General features: G+C 36.0%; 1 protein-coding gene across 2 annotated transcripts in view; it reads right to left on the reverse strand.

Moving 5' to 3' along the window:
* Window positions 1-1,385: 1,385 nt before the first annotated feature.
* The window catches only part of ZC3H6 (zinc finger CCCH-type containing 6), a 69,724-nt gene continuing 51,458 nt past the window's right edge, over window positions 1,386-19,651 (reverse strand). Inside the window, exons 6-12 of one of the 2 annotated variants that reach the window (XM_003984258.6) lie at window positions 16,677-16,793; window positions 15,729-15,840; window positions 11,670-11,779; window positions 10,533-10,786; window positions 8,747-9,243; window positions 7,953-8,186; window positions 1,386-3,861 (exon numbers count right to left, since the gene is read on the reverse strand). In XM_003984258.6, coding sequence (XP_003984307.2) covers window positions 2,393-3,861; window positions 7,953-8,186; window positions 8,747-9,243; window positions 10,533-10,786; window positions 11,670-11,779; window positions 15,729-15,840; window positions 16,677-16,793 — 2,793 coding nt within the window. In that variant the 3' untranslated portion in view covers window positions 1,386-2,392. Of the gene's footprint in view, window positions 3,862-7,943; window positions 8,187-8,746; window positions 9,244-10,532; window positions 10,787-11,669; window positions 11,780-15,728; window positions 15,841-16,676; window positions 16,794-19,651 lie in introns of both variants that reach the window. The other variant, XM_019827582.3, reaches the window with a different exon arrangement.

The following is a 19,651-nucleotide window of genomic DNA, read 5'->3' on the forward strand; positions in this document are numbered from 1 at the left end:
TGGCTTATAAGAATAGGGACATAAAGTACTTTCCAGTGTGCTGGTGTAAATCAACTTACATGGATTCTAACAAACACCGATTCATCTTAAAGGAGGTTATTCATCAGTGGAAATGGGTTACTTATTAGATTTTGGTGAGAAAAAGGAAAAAATAAGATTAAGATAATCTAAGTTGACAGGATACGATAGGATATCCCTTAAGCTAAAGTTATCTCAATTAAAAAAGACCACAAATTAAAATCATTATTTTAAACATAAATATAAAATTTTCATATAAAATATATTGTTAAATTTTAAACTAAGTCCACACTTTCTTATAAAATAGCCTCTAGGACACTAGCTGAGATAATAGGGGCTCAAAAATACTGAGCAAGTGAACATTTTAACTTGCATTAATGATATTTAAACCTTACTTTTTAATTAATAGTTCAACATCTCTTGGTAAAAAGGATCTTCTGCTAAGAATTTGGATTCCATTTTGATCCTTAACAAGCCAAATTATCTTTTTTGTATGATATTTAAAATATAAATAGCATTACTTAATATAATTATAAAATACACAAGGGAATTAGAGATTTGCTAAAATTATCCATTTAATTACTAAAATTCAGCAATTTTACTGATTTTTTCCCTGAAAAAGGAGTATTACATAGATGTATGTGTGTATAATAAAGTTCATGTGGATAGGAAACCAGAAAATACTTTCTATGGTGGCTTTAAAGTACATTTTTAACCAAAAATGTTATCCAGAGCCATGTTAGGCAACAATGTAACCAAAGTATAAATAGTAGAAATTCACATCCCCTCAAACAACTGTCCTTCCACTTAGAACACAATGAACTTCTTCAGTAAGCAGAGTTGTTGTTCACTTAGCTGCAACTCCATTTAAGCATGGAATCAAAGCAAAACAAAACAAAAACAAAAAAGTGAAGAAGTGAATAGAAAAAATATGCATTAATAGTTAACATATGCTATCTAAGTGTTAGGTTCCTACAGAAATATTTTGCTATGTTTTTAAAATCACTTTTCAAGGGTAGCTGTTTTCATCCAAGGATCGATTTCCCCCACTTTCATTATCTTTTATAATGAAATGCTCTGTTTTCAAGTTACTTATTGGAGTTGTTACCAACAAACACTGTCACACACATCCAGTTCAAGATATGAATATTAGTGTAATACTTAGTTTCTGTTATAAATAATATATGTATAAAACAAATAGGGCTGCCATTACTTATATACTGCAATAAATACACAAGAATGAATACAAATTAGTTTTCATAAAAATACAATTTCTAGCCAACTTAGGAGATTTCCAATCTATGAGGACATTAAATACTGTAAATACCAGGCAGTCTCCTCTGTTACAGAATGCCAGTCAGGAGAGATCTGAAAGAGATTCTTTATTGGTAGCCATATACAGTTGATTATACCATCTCTGTGTTTTCTTGCTATTTAAGAAAAAATATAGAACCTGGACATTTAAAACATTATCAATGCAATAATCACTACAGACTGTCACTGGATCTATTAAAATTTTGTTAAAAATTACCAAAGTCATGATGAATACAATTATTGCAGCTACATCATTTGAAAAAGTAATATAAATTATGCTGCTAAAGACAAAAAACATTGAAACACATAAACATCACAATGTAACACAGCAATAACTCATAACTATTTAATATGAAAAACTAAATTTAAAAAGTTATGTTAGAGAACTTGGGAATTTTCCACTTTAGCAAAAACAATCTATGTATCTCCAACTTCTATGATACAGTATACAATAAAATACTTTTAAAAGATAGGACATTCAAATGCTTCATTTACACAAATAATATTGCCAATACTAATAAAAGTGATGCCCTTAAACATGAACTGCTCTGCTAATTGTGATTTTAAAAATGTTTTCTTTACTTAATTTTACATTTTAGTTAGCAGTTAGCATTACATATTAATCAGTTCTGGGTTGACAAATAGAGAAGATCCTAGTCAAAATACTGTTGCTCAAAAGTAATGTACATCATATTGCTTGAAACTAACAACCATATAAAAGTGGTAATCGTTTATCTAAACATTGATTATGAAAGACAACTGGCATATATTTGGGCAGAGTGTTGAGTTCATGATGGTTTATTTACGATAAAATTACTTCTACCGAAGCTAACATGATAGATAAGTTTCTATGTCAATTACTACAGTCTCTTAAAGTTATAAAAATATTATATAAAATACCACAGGCTTTAGAGGATATAACTTCATGTGGTTCTGATACTAGCAGCTGAAAAGTATTTATAATTTAAAAATAAATAAACTATAGAGGTAAACCAGTTACAAAACAGCAGAGGACTGCAATAGTCACAAGAGTGAAAAGAACTGCTTAATTACACAATAGCTAACAAAATGGTGAAGCAGTTGGATCAAAAGTTTTAAAAACCTCTTTCAGAGATTTGTCATCTGGTTCTTTACCGGGATCATTTTCTGGGGTGGGACTCATCTGTCCTGGCTGTCTTGACTGCCTTGGATCGCTGTACTGGGGTCTAATTAAGCCTGTTAATGCCTGAATAGGAAGACTGTGCACTGCTGGGACCTGAACCACACCAGAACTCCTGAGATTATCTGCCTGTGGGTCAACTGGCCCATCAACAGTGACTTCCACGTTCGGACTGGTCTTCTGTGGCGGGACTGCCTCTCCGGGAGAAGGCTCATTTTTGTCACTACTTTTTAAACTACCACTTTTTTTCTGGTTCTCTGCATTTTCTGTTGCTAGCTCTGATGTAGATGATGAACCATGCTCCCTAGGGTCATACAAACTAATGCCACTAAGAACTGAACTTGGAGTTCCCAGTGGAAGGCCAGCTGAAGAGGAGAGTTTAGGGGCATATGGAGGCAAGGCCCCGGGACTAGAATTGCTAGTTATTGCCCCTGAGGGCTGTGATGAACCAGGGTTTGATCTGGTTAAGTGAGGGGCACTCTTTAATGTATGTGAATCCTTTGTAACTGCCTGATGAGACTCTGTACCATGCTGTCTATGAAGTCTAGGATCAAAATTTTTTTGTAGCCTAGGATCTCCTAACTTACTTCCTGAACTATGTAAGTCCCCAAATTGTTCTAGGTAGCCTTCTCTGTTTGTTGTGTTAATTTTGGCTTTGGCTGCTAATTTTGAATCAATGGGCATGGTGTTTTGATGAAGATCGCTTTTTGTATTCCATAACCTATTGAGCCTCTGGTCAGCTATAAGAGGGGGTAGAGGTAAATTGATTGAAGATACTGGGTCAGGTTTAGGTAAGGGGACTGGAAGTAAGTCTTCTGGAGCCCACACGATGTGTTTTGCAAAGTTGGGTTTGGTTAGGATAATATCCATTTTAATGTGACTGAACTGTCTCAGTTGTGACCTTGGATCCTGGAGCATTATACCAGGGGAAGAATCCAAAGGTATTAAGAAAGCTTTTTCTCTCAATTCTCTTTCTGTATCTTCATCATCATCATCTCCTCTTTTGTGTTTGACAGAGCCAGCATTTGCATGGTGTGAATCAAACTTTGTTCCACCAACGGAAGATCCTGTGTGACTACTTCCATTCCCTCTTAATTTTCTGGGATCCCATGCAAGTCTAAGATCCAGCGGGGCAGACTCAGAAGCTTTTCTCATGTCTTGCCTTGGGATAGTACGAAGTCTAGGGTCAACAACTTGGTTTCCTTTACTTTTCTCTTTAGCAAGTCTTGGATCAGTAGGAGTGCTGAGCTCTGTGGAAGGTTGTTGCTGATTCCTTAAAGTTTCTGTTTGTTTCTGTAATGTTTTCAGTATTGACTTGACACTGCTTCCTTCTTCCTCTTCACTACTGGAATACCAGTTAACAGTATCATCTAAATGTAGACAAAAACTTATTGTAAAGAATGAAACATTCATATTTGGCCTTAATTGAGATAATTTAAAAAACACATGCTATTTCTGAAATAAGTGTAGTCTAACTTCAAGAAAATGCATCATAGAAATGCCAGAGTTTCAACACTGGAACAAAATTAGATGTGGGATGACAATGATCAATTTAGTCGTTATTCTCCATAAAGAAAGAAGTGTGATACTAGAATATGTGTAATGTCCTTCCAGCCAGGAGAAAGTCAGAACCTTTCATTCCGACTGGCCAAAGTGTGTGTGGTATGACAGAGTTGGGTAAGAAGAGAAATACTCTTGGAAAAGAACACCAAATGTTTTGGATCTCGTTAATTCAAGTAATACTCAGGTTTCATAGCTCTGGATTTATCTTTTTTTTTTTTTTTTTTTTTTTAGCTCTGGATTTATCAAGATAACAAGGGAGAAATACTTTTTAAAAATCTGGAAAGAAAACAAAAACACTAATAGTACTGGCTAAGGAAGCAATGGGAACTGACCAAATGAGGGATGACGTAGAGATTTTTCATTTATAGCTTATTATATTTTTAGATGCTTGACATATGTGAATATATTAGCTATTTAAACATTTAAAATTAAAAGTAACAAAACTAACATCCTGAAATCTATACACTTTATGGGAACACTTCAGACCTCACTCCCAGTCTATTTAACCTTAGTGTGTTAGATACACTGTTAAGAAGCTTAACTATCAGAGGTATTCTCTCTAGTAGTACAGAAGGCATTATAAACTGATGCTGCAGAAGGGGAGTCTCCTTCCTTTCCATTAAAACAACATACATTAACTCTGAATTGGTTACACACATACACTCATACACACACACTCATACATACATATACATACTAGAATATCTTGGATGAATAGAATATTGTAAATATTCTCATTTTACCTCATTTCATTTCATTAATGTGTTTCTATTACATGGAACTTCAGTGTTACACATTTAGTTTGAACAGAGCTTGCAAAACAAGTACTGAAATTTAGGCTGAAAAGTGTGGTTTAAAATTGTACAGACTGGGGCATGCGGGTGGCTCAGTCGGTCGAGTGACCAACTCTTGATTTCGGCTCAGGACATGATCTCACAGTTGGTGAACTCGAGTCCCGCTCAGGCTCTGCACTGACAGCACAGAACCTGCTTGGAATTCTCTCTCTCTCTCCTTCCTCTCTCTCTCTCTACCCCTCCCCTGCTCTCTCTCTTTCCCTTTCAAAATAAATAAACATAAGAAAAGTCTTAAAGTAAATTTCAAAAATTGTATAGATTATATCACAATGGAAAAAAGTTTTTTTTTTAAAGATTTTTTTTTTAATTTTTTTTTTCAACGTTTATTTATTTTTGGGACAGAGAGAGACAGAGCATGAACGGGGGAGGGGCAGAGAGAGAGGGAGACACAGAATCGGAAACAGGCTCCAGGCTCTGAGCCATCAGCCCAGAGCCTGATGCGGGGCTCGAACTCCTGGACCGCGAGATTGCGACCTGGCTGAAGTCGGACGCTTAACCGACTGCGCCACCCAGGCGCCCCTAAAAGATTTTATTTTTTAAGTAATCCCCCTGCCCAATGTGGGGCTCAAACTTAACAACCCCAAGATCAAGAGTCGCATGTTCCACCGACTCAGCCAGCCAGGTGTCCCAACACAACTGAAAAAAAGTTTTACTCATATCTCAGTGTCTGAAGAAAACTACTTTTAGGGGCATCTGGGTGGCTGAGTCAGTTAAGCTTCCTGCTCTGGATTTTGGCTCAGGTCATGATCTCATGGTCATGAGATTGAGCCCCATGTTGGGCCCTGAACTGATGGTGGAGCCTGCTTAAGATTCTCTCCCTCCCTCTCCCTTGGGCCCTCCCCTGCTTGCGCTCTCTTCTCAATAGAAAAAAAAAAGTGAGCTAGCTTTCAAAACAACAACAACAACAACAACAACAACAACAACAGGCTACTTCTACACACTAGATATCTTTTCTTCTTCTCAGTGACCTCAGGAAGCCTAAAGCTTTTACTTATTGCCATTATTTTAAATACTTCTGTATAGGAATTTCACTCCTCACAGAATTTGTTACTTGATCCAAATAGATAAGATGATCCAAATCTGATCCATATAAGGAAAATGCTATTTTATTTTGACTTTCATATCTAGAAGCAATCTTAAATCCTTTTTGGAATGAGAATGAGTATATGACAGAAGGAAAGCAAACCAGTAGAGATAGCCCAATGGAAAGTAGATATTAGATAGGAAATGACAGTTATCAGCTTTTTATCAAAGGACAGATAAACTTATAAGGGCATTAAAATTTATAAAAATGAACACAAACACAAAAAGCCTAGCTGTTCAAGATTTTTTCTGGACACGGAGAAAAAACTCTCATAAAACATCACCAATTATATAATATTATAGTACAAAATTTTATATCTAGAAAATTTGTAATTTTCTTATTTATGAAAATACAAATCTTTGTAAGACTTTATAGAAAATAATGAAAATTGTTTTTTCTTAAAATTAAGTTTTAGCACTTAAAGGAGCAAACATAAATTGTACAGGAAATTAACTTATTAGGAATCCCTCGTTTCCCCATGATGTTAAATAAATGAAAAGTTAATGCTACCTTCTTTGAAAAGGCAACAAACAATGTTTATATAATAGCTTGTAGCTACCTAATGTTATCTAGTTCTACACAGTTATTTATAAATTTTATATTTAAGAGTGGGCAAATGGGCACCAGGCTGGCTCAGTTGGTGGAGAGTGTGACTCTTGGTCTGAGTCGTGTGTTTGAGCCCCACAGTGGGTGTGCAGTTAAGAAAAAGGAAATACACCTCAGGCTCTGGGCTGATGGCTCAGAGCCTGGAGCCTGTTTCCGATTCTGTGTCTCCCTCTCTCTTTGCCCCTCCCCCGTTCATGCTCTGTCTCTCTCTGTCCCAAAAATAAATAAACGTTGAAAAACAAAATTAAAAAAAAAAAAGGGGGCGCCTGGGTGGTGCAGTCGGTTAAGTGTCCGACTTCAGCCAGGTCACGATCTCGCGGTCTGTGAGTTCGAGCCCCGCGTCAGGCTCTGGGCTGATGGCTCAGAGCCTGGAGCCTGTTTCCGATTCTGTGTCTCCCTCTCTCTCTGCCCCTCCCCCGTTCATGCTCTGTCTCTCTCTGTCCCAAAAATAAATAAACGTTGAAAAAAAAAATTTAAAAAAAAAAAAAGAAAAAGGAAATACACACACACACACACACACACACACACACACACATACACACACACACACATACACACACACACACAGAGTGGGCAAACACATCAATTTTGTAATTCATAAAAATTTGATGCTTTAAGCTTTCTCTCCTTAACTGAATTAACTAATTGCTATACACTTATCAATATCAAAACCACTAGGGTAAACTTGGTGTCTCCACATAATCTATAAAAACATTTTTTTTAAATAATGTTTTATTTATTTTTTGAGACAGAGAGAGACAGAGCATAGCAGGGGAGGGGCAGAGAGAGAGAGACACACACAATCTGAAGCAGGCTCCAGGCTCTGAGCTGTCAGCACAGAGTCTGATGTGGGGCTCAAACTCATGGACTGTGAGATCATGACCTGAGCCAAAGTCGGACGTTTAACCGACCGAGCCACCCAGGCGCCCCTCCACATAATCTTTTATATTAAAAAGAATACTCCTTCATAATATAGTAGAACCTGAAATACACAGCCTGTGCCCATAAAAATTTCTCTAATAACTGAGTCATTTTAAACTTGGGCTAGAAGTCAAACTTCCTGAACTGGAAGATGTCCTGTTTCTGTTCTATTTCTTTCTTCCAAACACAGGACTTATTAGCAAGTCTGCTCAGCCAGGCCTCATACTATAGCTTCAGATCAAACCCTTTGCAATTAATTACTAAAGCATGTATGGCCCTGGAAACCACAATCAATTCCAAGCAGATAGGAGCTACAAGGTAAATTGGAAATAGAATAGTTTAGAGGAACTCCTTTTCCAACTTTTAACCTATTCAAGACCGTTTCAGGAACCAAGTAATCCAAAGTAAGATGCTATCACAGCACCTGACACACCTTCTTCCTTGCTTGGTGCCCTCTGAGGTTGGGTGCTGCTTGGTTCATCATCTTCTTGGTATTTCTGAGTAAGTCTCACAAAAAGAGCTCTCTGCACTGCAGGAAGGAGACCTGGTGCAGGCAGGGGGCCGTGGCCCGTCGTGTTGCTGCTGCCGTCAGATCCACCACCCCGGTTTGGGGAATCTTGAACAACCGGAGGCTGATGCTGGGCAAATTCAACATGCCACATGCCATCTATACACATAACACAGAAAGACACAGATGCGAATTTAGCACAGAACTCCTCTAGAGGGCACCACAGTGAGTTATAACAAATTGAAGCTCTAATACTAACTATATTTGATTACCAAATTATTATGTGATTGTAAATATTTTTTAAAACTATCTAAAGTTCTGGTGTAACCAATGTTTGGTTAAATTTAAAACATATTTTATGGTTTTGGGGGCACCTGGGTAGCTCAGTTGGTTAAGTGGCCAACCTGATTTCGGCTCAGGCCATGATCTTGTGGTTCCTGAGATCGAGCCCAGTGTGGGGCTCTGTGCTGACAAGGCAGAGCCTGCTTGGGATTCTCTCTCTCCCTCTCTCTCTGTCCAACTTCATTTGTGCTCTCATGCATGCTCTCTCTCTCTCTCTCAAAATAAACTTAAAAAAAAAAAAACATGTTTATGGTTTCAGTTTCATTACATTTTACTTAGCTTTATTTAAAACATACATTCTTATGTTTTTAATGAAAGATAGATAACTCCACAAAGATTTTAAAATAAAAATGAGTTATTTCAAAAGGAAAACTTACCACCAGAGTTATTGGGTGGCTGGAAATTATGTACAACATGCTGTGAATAGTAATTATCATAAAACTCGGCTGGGTTTTGTACGGACTCGTAACTGGTGTTAAGCTGCATTTCACCAGTACTTTGCAGGTATGACGAACTTGGAGAACAGTGATTCTCTCTAGGTACTTTCATCATGTGTTCTGGAAAGCCTGGGCAATGGTAAGCACCACTCATACTTGGTGGTGTCAAAGGTGGATCTGGTTGAACAAGTACTCCAGCTTGACTGTGAGGACCTAAAATTCCAGGTGGACCAGGTGGCAAAGGTGGGCTGTGCGGCATGGCTGCACACGGATGATGTCCGGGGGAGCCTGGGTGCATCACAGGACTATTATGTCCCTGAGATATATTGGGTCCAGGACCTGGACTTGATCCAGAACTATAGATATGTTGAGGATGTGGACTGCCTTCCTGAAATTGTGGTCCTGGTGGTGAGGCACTATTATAAAATGCTGGTGGCCTGTAGACAGAAGGAATATTTCTTAGCTCAAAGAAAGAGGCAAGTAAGAATGTTACATTTTTAAGTAAGTATTGGTTGAATGTGCTTTTCTATATCAGAACGTGTTTTTAAGAAGCAGTTTATTCCATATTATCTCCAAGTGAAAACACCAATACATGCATCTTGCTTTTATTTTCAGCTCACAGTCTTAACTGCCACTCACTATCACCTGTTCTAAAACTTACTCAGAGATATTTTGAAAAATACAGAAAAGTACAAAAATAAGTAAGAATCACCTCTAATCCCACCACCCAAAGATAAATTTTTCTTTATTAGTTCTCTCCTAGTCTAGGCATACACAGATCTTTTTTAATACATAATGAAATTAAAATTGTACTATATAAACATACAACTTTTCAATTTCTGATTGATTACTGGTGGCATATAAAAAGACCTTTAGGTTTTGACTATTGTTCTTCTTTCTGGATATCTTACTAATTTAACTACTATTTCTAATAGTTTTGGCAGTTGGTTCCTTCAGGATTACTGAGGAAAACTGCCCAAATAATGGCCTATCTCTCCAGGCCATTTTATATCTTTATATCTATTATATCTTTCTCTTTTTGCATTGACGAGGATCTGATCTACAGTATTAGCCAACAGTGCACATACCTGTCTTCTTCTTGACCTTAATAGAAATAATTTTAATGGTTCACATTAACTATGATGTTTCTTATAGAGTTCTTGTTCCTCATTTGCTGACATCTCACTGTTAGGGATCCCTGAGTGTTCAGGGTTAAAAGAACAATCAACAATAGGACTTAAGGCCCAGGTGCACAGACCCTGCGATGTGGGTAGCAAGGCTGGAATGGTGGTGTTAGAAAATGCAGATATGGATCCAGCTTATCCAAAGATTTTCCTCTACTAGCCCAAGGAAATATTTCTCTAAAAGAACTAAATATTCTTAAGCCATGCTAACGCCACTATCTGAAGGTGTTATCAGTATCCATGCAGCCTCCTAACAAATTGGGAGAAATATCAATTCATCCACCTGGCAGTGCCCTTTCGGATGGATTACTGTGTGGAGAGGTTTCTGAAGCTGTGTTAAGGATTCCATAGAGAAAAGCATGGATGGCATGCAGTGGAGGGTGGGGACAAAGAGAAAGTAGGAAGTAGCAATTGGGGTGAATGCCAGGTATCTGCTATCTCTACTTAAGTTTAATTATATGATTACCATGGAATACAAGTTAGTTTCTTACTAAGAATTTTTAGGAGCAAAAATGATATCACTAAAAAAAATTTTAACTTACTTCTTCCCAATCTTATGTGCTAAATCCACAGTAGGTTTCACAACTATTTCAAAAAGAGATGGGATTTTCTTGAAATCATCGGAGAGATCTGTCTGAAAATCATCTTCAGGATCAGAAAAGGGAAAATGCTCTGGTGGGGTTGGCAGAAGCCCAACTCCTGGAGGTGGTTTGGGAAGAGGAGTTATGCCCCGTTTTCTAAGTTCTTCTAATTCTCTTTCATCTTCATTTGTGGCTTCTTCTTCAGTGTTCAACACCTAAAAATAATTCGCAAAGATTACTATTTCAACACAAGCTTTCTTCCTTACATTTAAAATTTTTTCAATGTTTATTTTTGAAAGAGAGTCAGAGAGAGAGAAAGAAAGACAGGGACGAGCGCAAATGAGGGAGGGGCAGAGAGAGAAGGACAGAGGATCCAAAACAGGCCCTATGCTGACAGCAAGAGAGCCAACATGGGGATTGAACTCACAAACCATGAGGTCATGACCCCAGCCAAAGGTGGATGCTCAACCGACTAAGCCACCCAGGCACCCCTCTTCCTTACATTTAAAAACTGTGAACACTTCAATAAACTAGTTTTGATATTAGAAAATTATCATTTTAAAGTTAAAATGGATCAGAGAGAGAAAACTCATTTTTGATAATGAGATTCAAAATGGTAAAGGATATTTCTCCAAGTACATTAGCTTTTTAATGGCAGAACAAGAGTAAGAAAAGATTCTTAATTCCTAGCCCAATATTTCTGCTTTTCTAACACACTACATTAAAAAAATTTTTTTTTAATATTTACTTTTGAGAGAGACAGAGACACAGACAGAGCATGAGCAGAAGAGGGCAGAGAGAGAGGGAGACACAGAATCCGAAGCAGGCTCCTGGCTCTGAGTTGTCAGCACAGGGCCCGATGCGGGGCTTGAAACCACAGACCGTGAGATCATGACCTGAGCCAAAGTCGGACACTTAACTGAATGAGCCACCCAGGCACCCCTTTAACACACTACGTTAATGGATTAAAACCTAAAATAGCAAACCCTTGATTTCTCAGGAGGGTTTTATGAAATGTAATTTGTAAAACATGATTCAAGTCAAATGAATTTGTGGCGAGACCTAACAAATAACTGAAGTGCAAAAGACAGTACTTACTTTGTCCAAAAGTTTCTTTGTTTCTTTAGTCAGATCATCATGGGAAAATTTACAATTGTCTCCTTGGTAACATTTCGCTCCACTGTGATAGAACTTACATGGAAATTCATGTAAATAAAAATATTAAGGAATAAACCAAGTAAAATCAAACCCCAATATTTTTAAACCACAAAACATAACTGTGCTGAGTCAATCATATCATACTAAATTTTCTACAATCATGTCAGATTAGACTACTTAATTTTTTATTTTAAGACTAAGTATTTTAATTAGGCAGCAAGCACTCAAAAATTTTAAATCTTTCTTACTATATTAAACTAGAAATTTTTTAAAGAAAAAATACTTACAATTGTTATAGCAAATACTATAGTATTCTAGTTATGTAAGTCCTGTAATTTTCCATAATAAAAATATTATATAAAACAAATTTTGTAGCAAGAGCTTATATCTATGAAGAAAACCAAAGGACTTGATATGTCATGTTAAAGTCAAATATCCCAACATGAAAACTATAAGCAAATCATTCTCATGATTTTGGAGACAAACCTCAAACTTCTAAAGAAAATATTAAATCCGTAAGTTTATTAAAAAAATATACCATTTGTGTTTATGTTCAGGGAATTCCTGAGTGGTTTTAGCATATTTATTACTATAATCATTACACTGACAAGATCAAGAGAGAGAAATCATATGATCATCTCAGCAGATACAAAAGGCAATTGCTAAAATTCACAATCTTTTTTTGACTTAAAATAAAAATAAAAACCTCTTAGTAAAATAAGAACACAGTTACTTAACTTGATTTAAAAAATCTTAGGGACACCTCAGTTGGTTAAGTGTCCGACTTCGGCTCAAGTCATGATCTCATAGTCTGTAAGTTTGAGCCTGCATCAGGCTCTGTGATGACAGCTCAGAGCCTGGAGCCTGCTTTGGATTCTGTGCCTTCCTCTCTCTGCCCCTCCCCTGCTCTCTGTCTCTCTCTCTCAAAAATAAATAAACATAAAAAAATGTATCTTAGAACTATAGTCACAAGGGGTGCCTGGCTGACTCAGTCGATGGAGTATGGGTACCTCAATCTCAGGGTTCTATTGTTGAGCCCCACATTAGGTGTTAGAATTCACTTAAAAATAAAATCTTAAAAACAAAAACAAACAACTAAAAACCTACAGCCACAAGCCAAAGCAAAAAAGCACTATCATTAAAACATGTATTATGTCTGTCACAACCACTACTGTTGAACATCATGCTGGAAGTGTAGCCAATATAATGAAAATTAAGAAGCTTAAATGTGATAAAAGAAGTAATTATTATTATTTACAGATGACATAACCCTATGGGGAAAATGTAAGAATAGGCTGAAAGCTTTTATTTCAATAAGGTGTTTGGTTTCTAAAGAAATATGCCAAATCTTAAAAAGATTTCCTTTTCTTGAGTAAGTCAAATTTATTATAACATTTTGATAGAGAAAGGAGGATTATTTGTCCTACTACATATCAAATATACTATTATAGAGGGGAAAAATCAAACAGCACAATGTGTAATAGTAGTATAGAAGTAGATCTGGTCAAGATGCCATTTTAAATCAGTGAAGAATAGACAATAAGTGTAACCATGTGGGAAAAAAATAAGGTCCTTACAGCACATCACACATTAAAAAATAATCCATATCAACTAAAGGTATAAATATTAAATTAAAAAAAAATACAACCTTAACAACCATAGCTGGATAACGTTTTTGTAAAAAATTATGTGTAAAAATATATACATATATACATCCAGTCATACATACATACCTCAGCATGGAAAAAAAATCTTAAAGGCTTCACACCATATTGTTAGCATGGTTATCCATGAAGAGTGAGATTACTTAGGATTAAAAAAAGTCAACTTGAAAATTATCAAACATGTACCAAAGTAGAGAGAAAATGAGCTCCCTCCTGTTGGACATGTAGGTTCAACAATTTTCATCATTTGGAATTCTGTGAGATCTTTATCACTCCTATACTCTCTTCTCGACTCTCCCCACAAACACTGGAGTATATGAAACACAGCACATTCCAAATACATTACATCAGAAAATGTTTCCAAATTTATTTCAAATGGATAAGGAATATTTTTCTTAGCAATCACAACCTTACCATCATTCTAAAAAAATTAACGCATTAATTTCATCTGATACTGTCAACACACAAATTTTCCAGACTGTTTCCAAAAAATGTCTTTTTATAACTGCTTTATTCACATCAGGATCCAAACATGATCTGTAAATTGCATCCAATTAATAGACCTCTCAAATTTCCTTTATTGATCTCTAGAAGTCCTCCTTGATTTTTGCATCATTTGTTAATTTTACTATTTGTCAATAGATGGTGTTTAAACACTCCGTACTGCATCGTATTAGGAGGCATTTTAACGTATAGTTGGCTTTTTTTAGTGAGGTTAAGACCAAGCAGTCAGCCCCAGTGCTGTCAGCCCAATCTACCAATTATAAAGTTGCTCACCAACATTTCACCTAATGAGTTTAGCAGCCATCAGTAATCACTGCCCACACCAATTAGAAAAGGGTGAATTCACATGTAATTTTGCCAGAGCCTGCCAAGCTCCCATCTATAGGCGTGAACAATTTTGCATTCTTACCACAAAGTTGGAATGTCATCTGTTTTTTCACAGCCTTGCTAACAAACCTTGCTCTCACTTTTAATTTTTGCAAATCTGGAAGCTACAAATGGTATCTCGACATACATTATATTATGAACAGGATGGAGTGTCTTTTTATAACATTTTGGGAACATCTGCATTTCTCTATGAATTGTATGTCTTGCTCATTTTTCTTTTCAATTTTTAGAAACTCATGTATTAAGGTTGTTATCTCTCTGTAAGTGATGTAAGTTGCAAATAATTTTTCTCATTTTATTATTTATCTTTGGCTACATAGGTCATATTTTTGTCATGCAAGTTTAAAAATTTTTGTGCAAGTTTTCAATCTTTTATTGCTTCTGGATTTTAAGTCAGACTTGGGAAAGTTTTCTACTCTTCTGGATTATGAAGGAATCCATTCATAAAAATCATTTGATTTGTATGGTTTCATTTTTTATATTTAGCTCTATGATAAAAAGGGATTTTTTACTTAATTTGTTAATATTATTTTTTGACCTACACAAGACTATTTTAAATTTTAGGTGGGAGAAGTAAATGTGAGGATCAGTGAAATATCAGTTTGCTGGCAAGACAGAAATAATCACAGCAAAGCAACACAGCATTAGGGCAAACAGATCCATGGAGCCCAACAGAAAGTCCAGAACAAAACCAAAAACATACATGTAAACACTTCATCTACGATGAAGATGGAGTTTCAAATCAGGGAGGAAAGGCTCCATTAGTTATAACTGGTAATGAATAACCAGCAACATAATGGGGGGCAGTTAACATGGAAAGATTCATGAGATTTAGATATAGATAGACACAAAGATATAGATATATATAAATTTTTTTAAAAGAAGAATTATGTATAATGAAATACCAATTTGAGACAGGAGTTACAATTTAAATGTATAGATATCCAAAGAGAAATAGGGAAGAATGTACTGTGTTTGTCACTGTGTGATAAGATTTGATGAGACTTCGGTTTTATAATGTTCAACAATAATTTAATACTTATATTCATAAGTAAAATAATTAAGTCATAGAATAAACAGTTTGCCAACTACTCCTTTAGGAAGTACAGTTGCTTGAAATACTTATAAGCTGAGTATATTAAATATCAAGTACCTTTAGTTCACAGATTTTCTTTTCCAAAGGGAAGTTATTTTATTTTCCTAAAGAATACCTCAGTTTGCCCTTTCGAAGCACAAAGGCTACCTAGACTTGGTTTCTGTAATGTGCTATTTTAAATTTACAACCAAAGTAGCCTGTAGAGGTTGTACCTAGGATTTTTAAAAACCTCAGTAATGTAAATAAATAAATAAATAAATAAATAAATAAATAAATAAATAAAATAAAAACCTCAGTAATGTTTTACAACCTCAATATTTTGGTTAACATATTTTTAATAAAGGATATTATGCATATAAATGCAGTTCTCTCCTTTGGTACAATATCCTTGTAAATAAAATTTGCAGATCTCTTTTCTCTTCTCCAACTCTGCATCATGATCAAATTTACATTGATCTCCCTGTCACAAAAAAGAAAAACAAAAAAAAGAGAGAAAAAGAGAAACATTGAATTTTCTCTATGGTATTTCATGGTAGAAGTATGGACACATCTTCAGTCTTTAAATAAAGAGCTAATAATAATTCAAACAATCCCTTGGAATTCTTGCCCAAGACAGTGGATGTGGCCATGTACAGAGGCAGCACAGTGAGCGTGGCCTCAGAGGCTACTGCCTGGCTCTACCAGCACTCACCATTTCTAGCTGAGCTACTGTGGTCACTTAATTAATCTCCTGGTTTGGCCACGTTTAAAGTGGGGAAAATATGAGGTGCCTGGGTGGCTCAGTCAGTTAAGACTCTTGGTTCCAGCTCAGGCCATGATCTCATGGTTTGTGAGACTGAACCTGCTTCAGGCTCCGCGCTGACAGCACAGAACCTGCTTGGGATTCTCTGTCTCCCTCTCTCTTTCTGCCCCTCCCCTACTCTCTCTTTCTCTCAAAAGAAATAAACATTAAAAAAATAATAATAAAATAAAGTGGGGAGAATAACAGTAACTACTTCATAGGTTTGCCGTAAAGATTAAAACGTTTAATATTAGTGATCCACTTTGAACAGTACTTGCCACATAGTCAGCATTATGTGTTTGTTAAATAAAACCTGATTTAACAAAGTATATTACTGTCCCAGAATATAATTAAATGAGCTCTGTGGTACAGTATTTCCATGCAAGACACATTTCAAAGAAATAGCTTTATTACAACTATATGAGAAATGAAAAACCTAACCACCCCCAAAAGACTACATTTTAAAGATTATTTTGGAAGTTAAAATGACTCATGAGATATCACTATAAATTTACCTTAATACATCTCCCTTCCAGAAAGTATTTACAGATTTGTTTTCCTTTGTGTTCCACTGTGTGCTGATTAATGAATTCCTGAGTCATAACCTTCCATTTCTTCGCTGGTTTATTATACTGTGAGAAAAAAACAATTCATTTGAATACAACATACGAAATATTAAAGGTATTAAAATGGATAGTCAAATGGATTGAGAAAGCAGTATAATTACAACCTAAAGTGGCCAAGACTGGACATTCAGATGCTATCATTTATTTGGAGTTATGTTTCTAATACACTGCTTATTGCTACTAGTGGTTCAAATAACCCTATTTCTATTTTAATGAGGATGTACAACTACTTTTTAAAGATAAAAAGCTTGAGGGGCGCCTGGGTGGCGCAGTCGGTTGAGCGTCCGACTTCAGCCAGGTCACGATCTCGCGGTCCGTGAGTTCGAGCCCCGCGTCAGGCTCTGGGCTGATGGCTCGGAGCCTGGAGCCTGTTTCCGATTCTGTGTCTCCCTCTCTCTCTGCCCCTTCCCCGTTCATGCTCTGTCTCTCTCTGTCCCAAAAATAAATAAAAAACGTTGAAAAAAAAAGATAAAAAGCTTGAAAATTAACAAGAATACTCAGTGTTGGCAAAGGTATGATAAAGTGTGCACTCTCATATTATTCTTGATAGTTATGTTATAAAAGACTTATAATATCCATATTGTTAGACACAGAATTTGTACTTTTCAGGAGTATTCTGAGGGAATCATCAGGGAGGCACACATATATTTATTCACAAAAATAACTACTGCAGAATTACTTACATGATAAAACAACAAACAAAAATCTAGAAATACTATACACATCCCAGATAAGAAAACCAGTTAAATACCTATCACTGGTAGACTACTATGTAATCATTAAAAACTGATGAGATGGAGAGGCGCCTGTGTGGCTCAGTTGGTTAAGTGTCCGACATCAGCTCAGGTCATGGTCTCACAGTCTGAGAGTTCGAGCCTCACGTCAGGCTCTGTGCTGACAGCTCAGAGCCTGGAGCCTGCTTCAGATTCTGTGTCTCCCTCTCTCTCTGCCCCTCCCCTGCTCATGCTCTGTATCTCTCTGTCTCAAAAAATAAATAAAAACATTAAAAAAATTTTAAAAAACTGATGAGATGGAGAGACAATTTGGGGACATAAGAAATGTTCATAGGGGTGTCTGGGTGGCTCAGTCGGTTAAGCGTCCCACTCTTAATGTCAGCTTGCATCATGGTATTGCTGTACATGGGATAGAGCCCTGCATTCTCTCTGCACTGGCAGCATGGAGCCTGCTTGAGATTCTCTCTCTCCCTCTTTCTCTCCCTCTTTCTCTGCCCCTTGTGCACTCTCGCTCTCTCTCTCAAAATTGATAGACATTTAAAAAAAGAAAGAAAGAAAATGCACATAATACTTTACTAAGTGAAAAATTGATCCCAATTTTATAATAAAAAAAGACTGAAGAATAAAAAAAAAACTAAAAGAATATACCCCCACATTTAAGAGTGTATGTCTCTAGGTGTACTCCTAAAAAAATTAGAAATTTTTAAAATTATTTTTGTACTTCCTTTAAGAAAAAGAGGAAAGATATATTTCCTTTAGCTTTTAAATTAAAAAACAAAACAAAACAGAAAGAAATGTATTGTAGAAAATCTCACAGCCCTACATGTTTCCTTAGTTCTCCTTTAACCCCTATTCAACTTTTTTTTTTTTTTTCCCTATTCAACTTTCGCTAGGAGTACAAGAAGATTGATTTGTTAACAAGAGTATGATGCTTAGCCATGCTAAGGACTTAAGATTCATGAGCTCTATAAAACAACGCTATTTTTCAAACACCCGGTATGCACCATGCTTGGCATACAGTAGGAGCTCAATAGCTACTTGCTCTTATAATTTGATTTGTTTCCCTTTCCCTCAGTTTGCTGGAGATGGAGAACAAAACACAACCTACTAGAAATAGGAAATTTCCAGCAAACACTTGAGGCAAGAGATGGCTAGACTGAAATCTGATCCTCAGCACTTGCATTTGAAATATGCTTTACTGTAGGAATTCTTGGGGGAAAAAAGTACAAAAATACCAAGAAAACAGACAATCCTATAGGTTCTTTTAAAAAATATAAGCATAATCAAATTGCCCCAGGGAAACGCAATGAAATTGCTTATAATATACTATGATAGAACCATTTAAACTGTCTTAAATTTATGTAGATTTGACTCACAAACATTTTCTATTTCTAGGTTCACTTAGAACAAGTAGATATAAATGACCAGCTCATATATGCCTTCTCTACAAAGAATGGTGGCTATAATAAAATAGGAAGCCAAGGAGAATGCATTACACAAAATCAATGGGCCAGCTTGAAGAATTAACTCTGAAATTAAAAAGCAAAAAATTAGGTAATCACCAAAAAAAACCCATCCAAACACCCTGAAAAACACACCAAGTTGCACCTATATTTCATTAATAACTCATTCTATGTTACTTTCTAATGATATGCCTCATTGTTGTAATAGAAGATAGTGGTTTTTTCCGTTTTGTTCTTTAGTTTGGTAAAAAAGTAGAAAGTATCTCAGTATCCATAACTGTGAGAAATCTAATTATAATCATGATATTCCAGAAAATCTAACTTTAACAATAAAATTTTAGGACAAAATAAAGTGCCTAGAAGATCTGATCTTTTACGTCTGAATCTACAGAAGCAACATGAATGTCCTCTACCCTTAAAGATCACTTATAATGTAAGAGCTGGAAGAATCAGTCATCTAGTTCGGCACTCTCACTGGACAAGTATAGAAACTGAAGATTAGAGAAATTAGTGACTTGCCAAGGGTCATATGGTGAGTGAGCAGGCAGGTTAGATAGAACTCTCTGCACTGTATCACATTACCTCTAAGAAAACACAATTCAAGAAAAGAGGAAGAGAAAGGAAAAATGGAGGGAGAGAGAGAAAACTAAACTATCTACTTGGTTAT

This window comes from Felis catus, chromosome A3 (assembly GCF_018350175.1).
Source record: "Felis catus isolate Fca126 chromosome A3, F.catus_Fca126_mat1.0, whole genome shotgun sequence".
NCBI classification, from domain to species: domain Eukaryota; kingdom Metazoa; phylum Chordata; class Mammalia; order Carnivora; family Felidae; genus Felis; species Felis catus.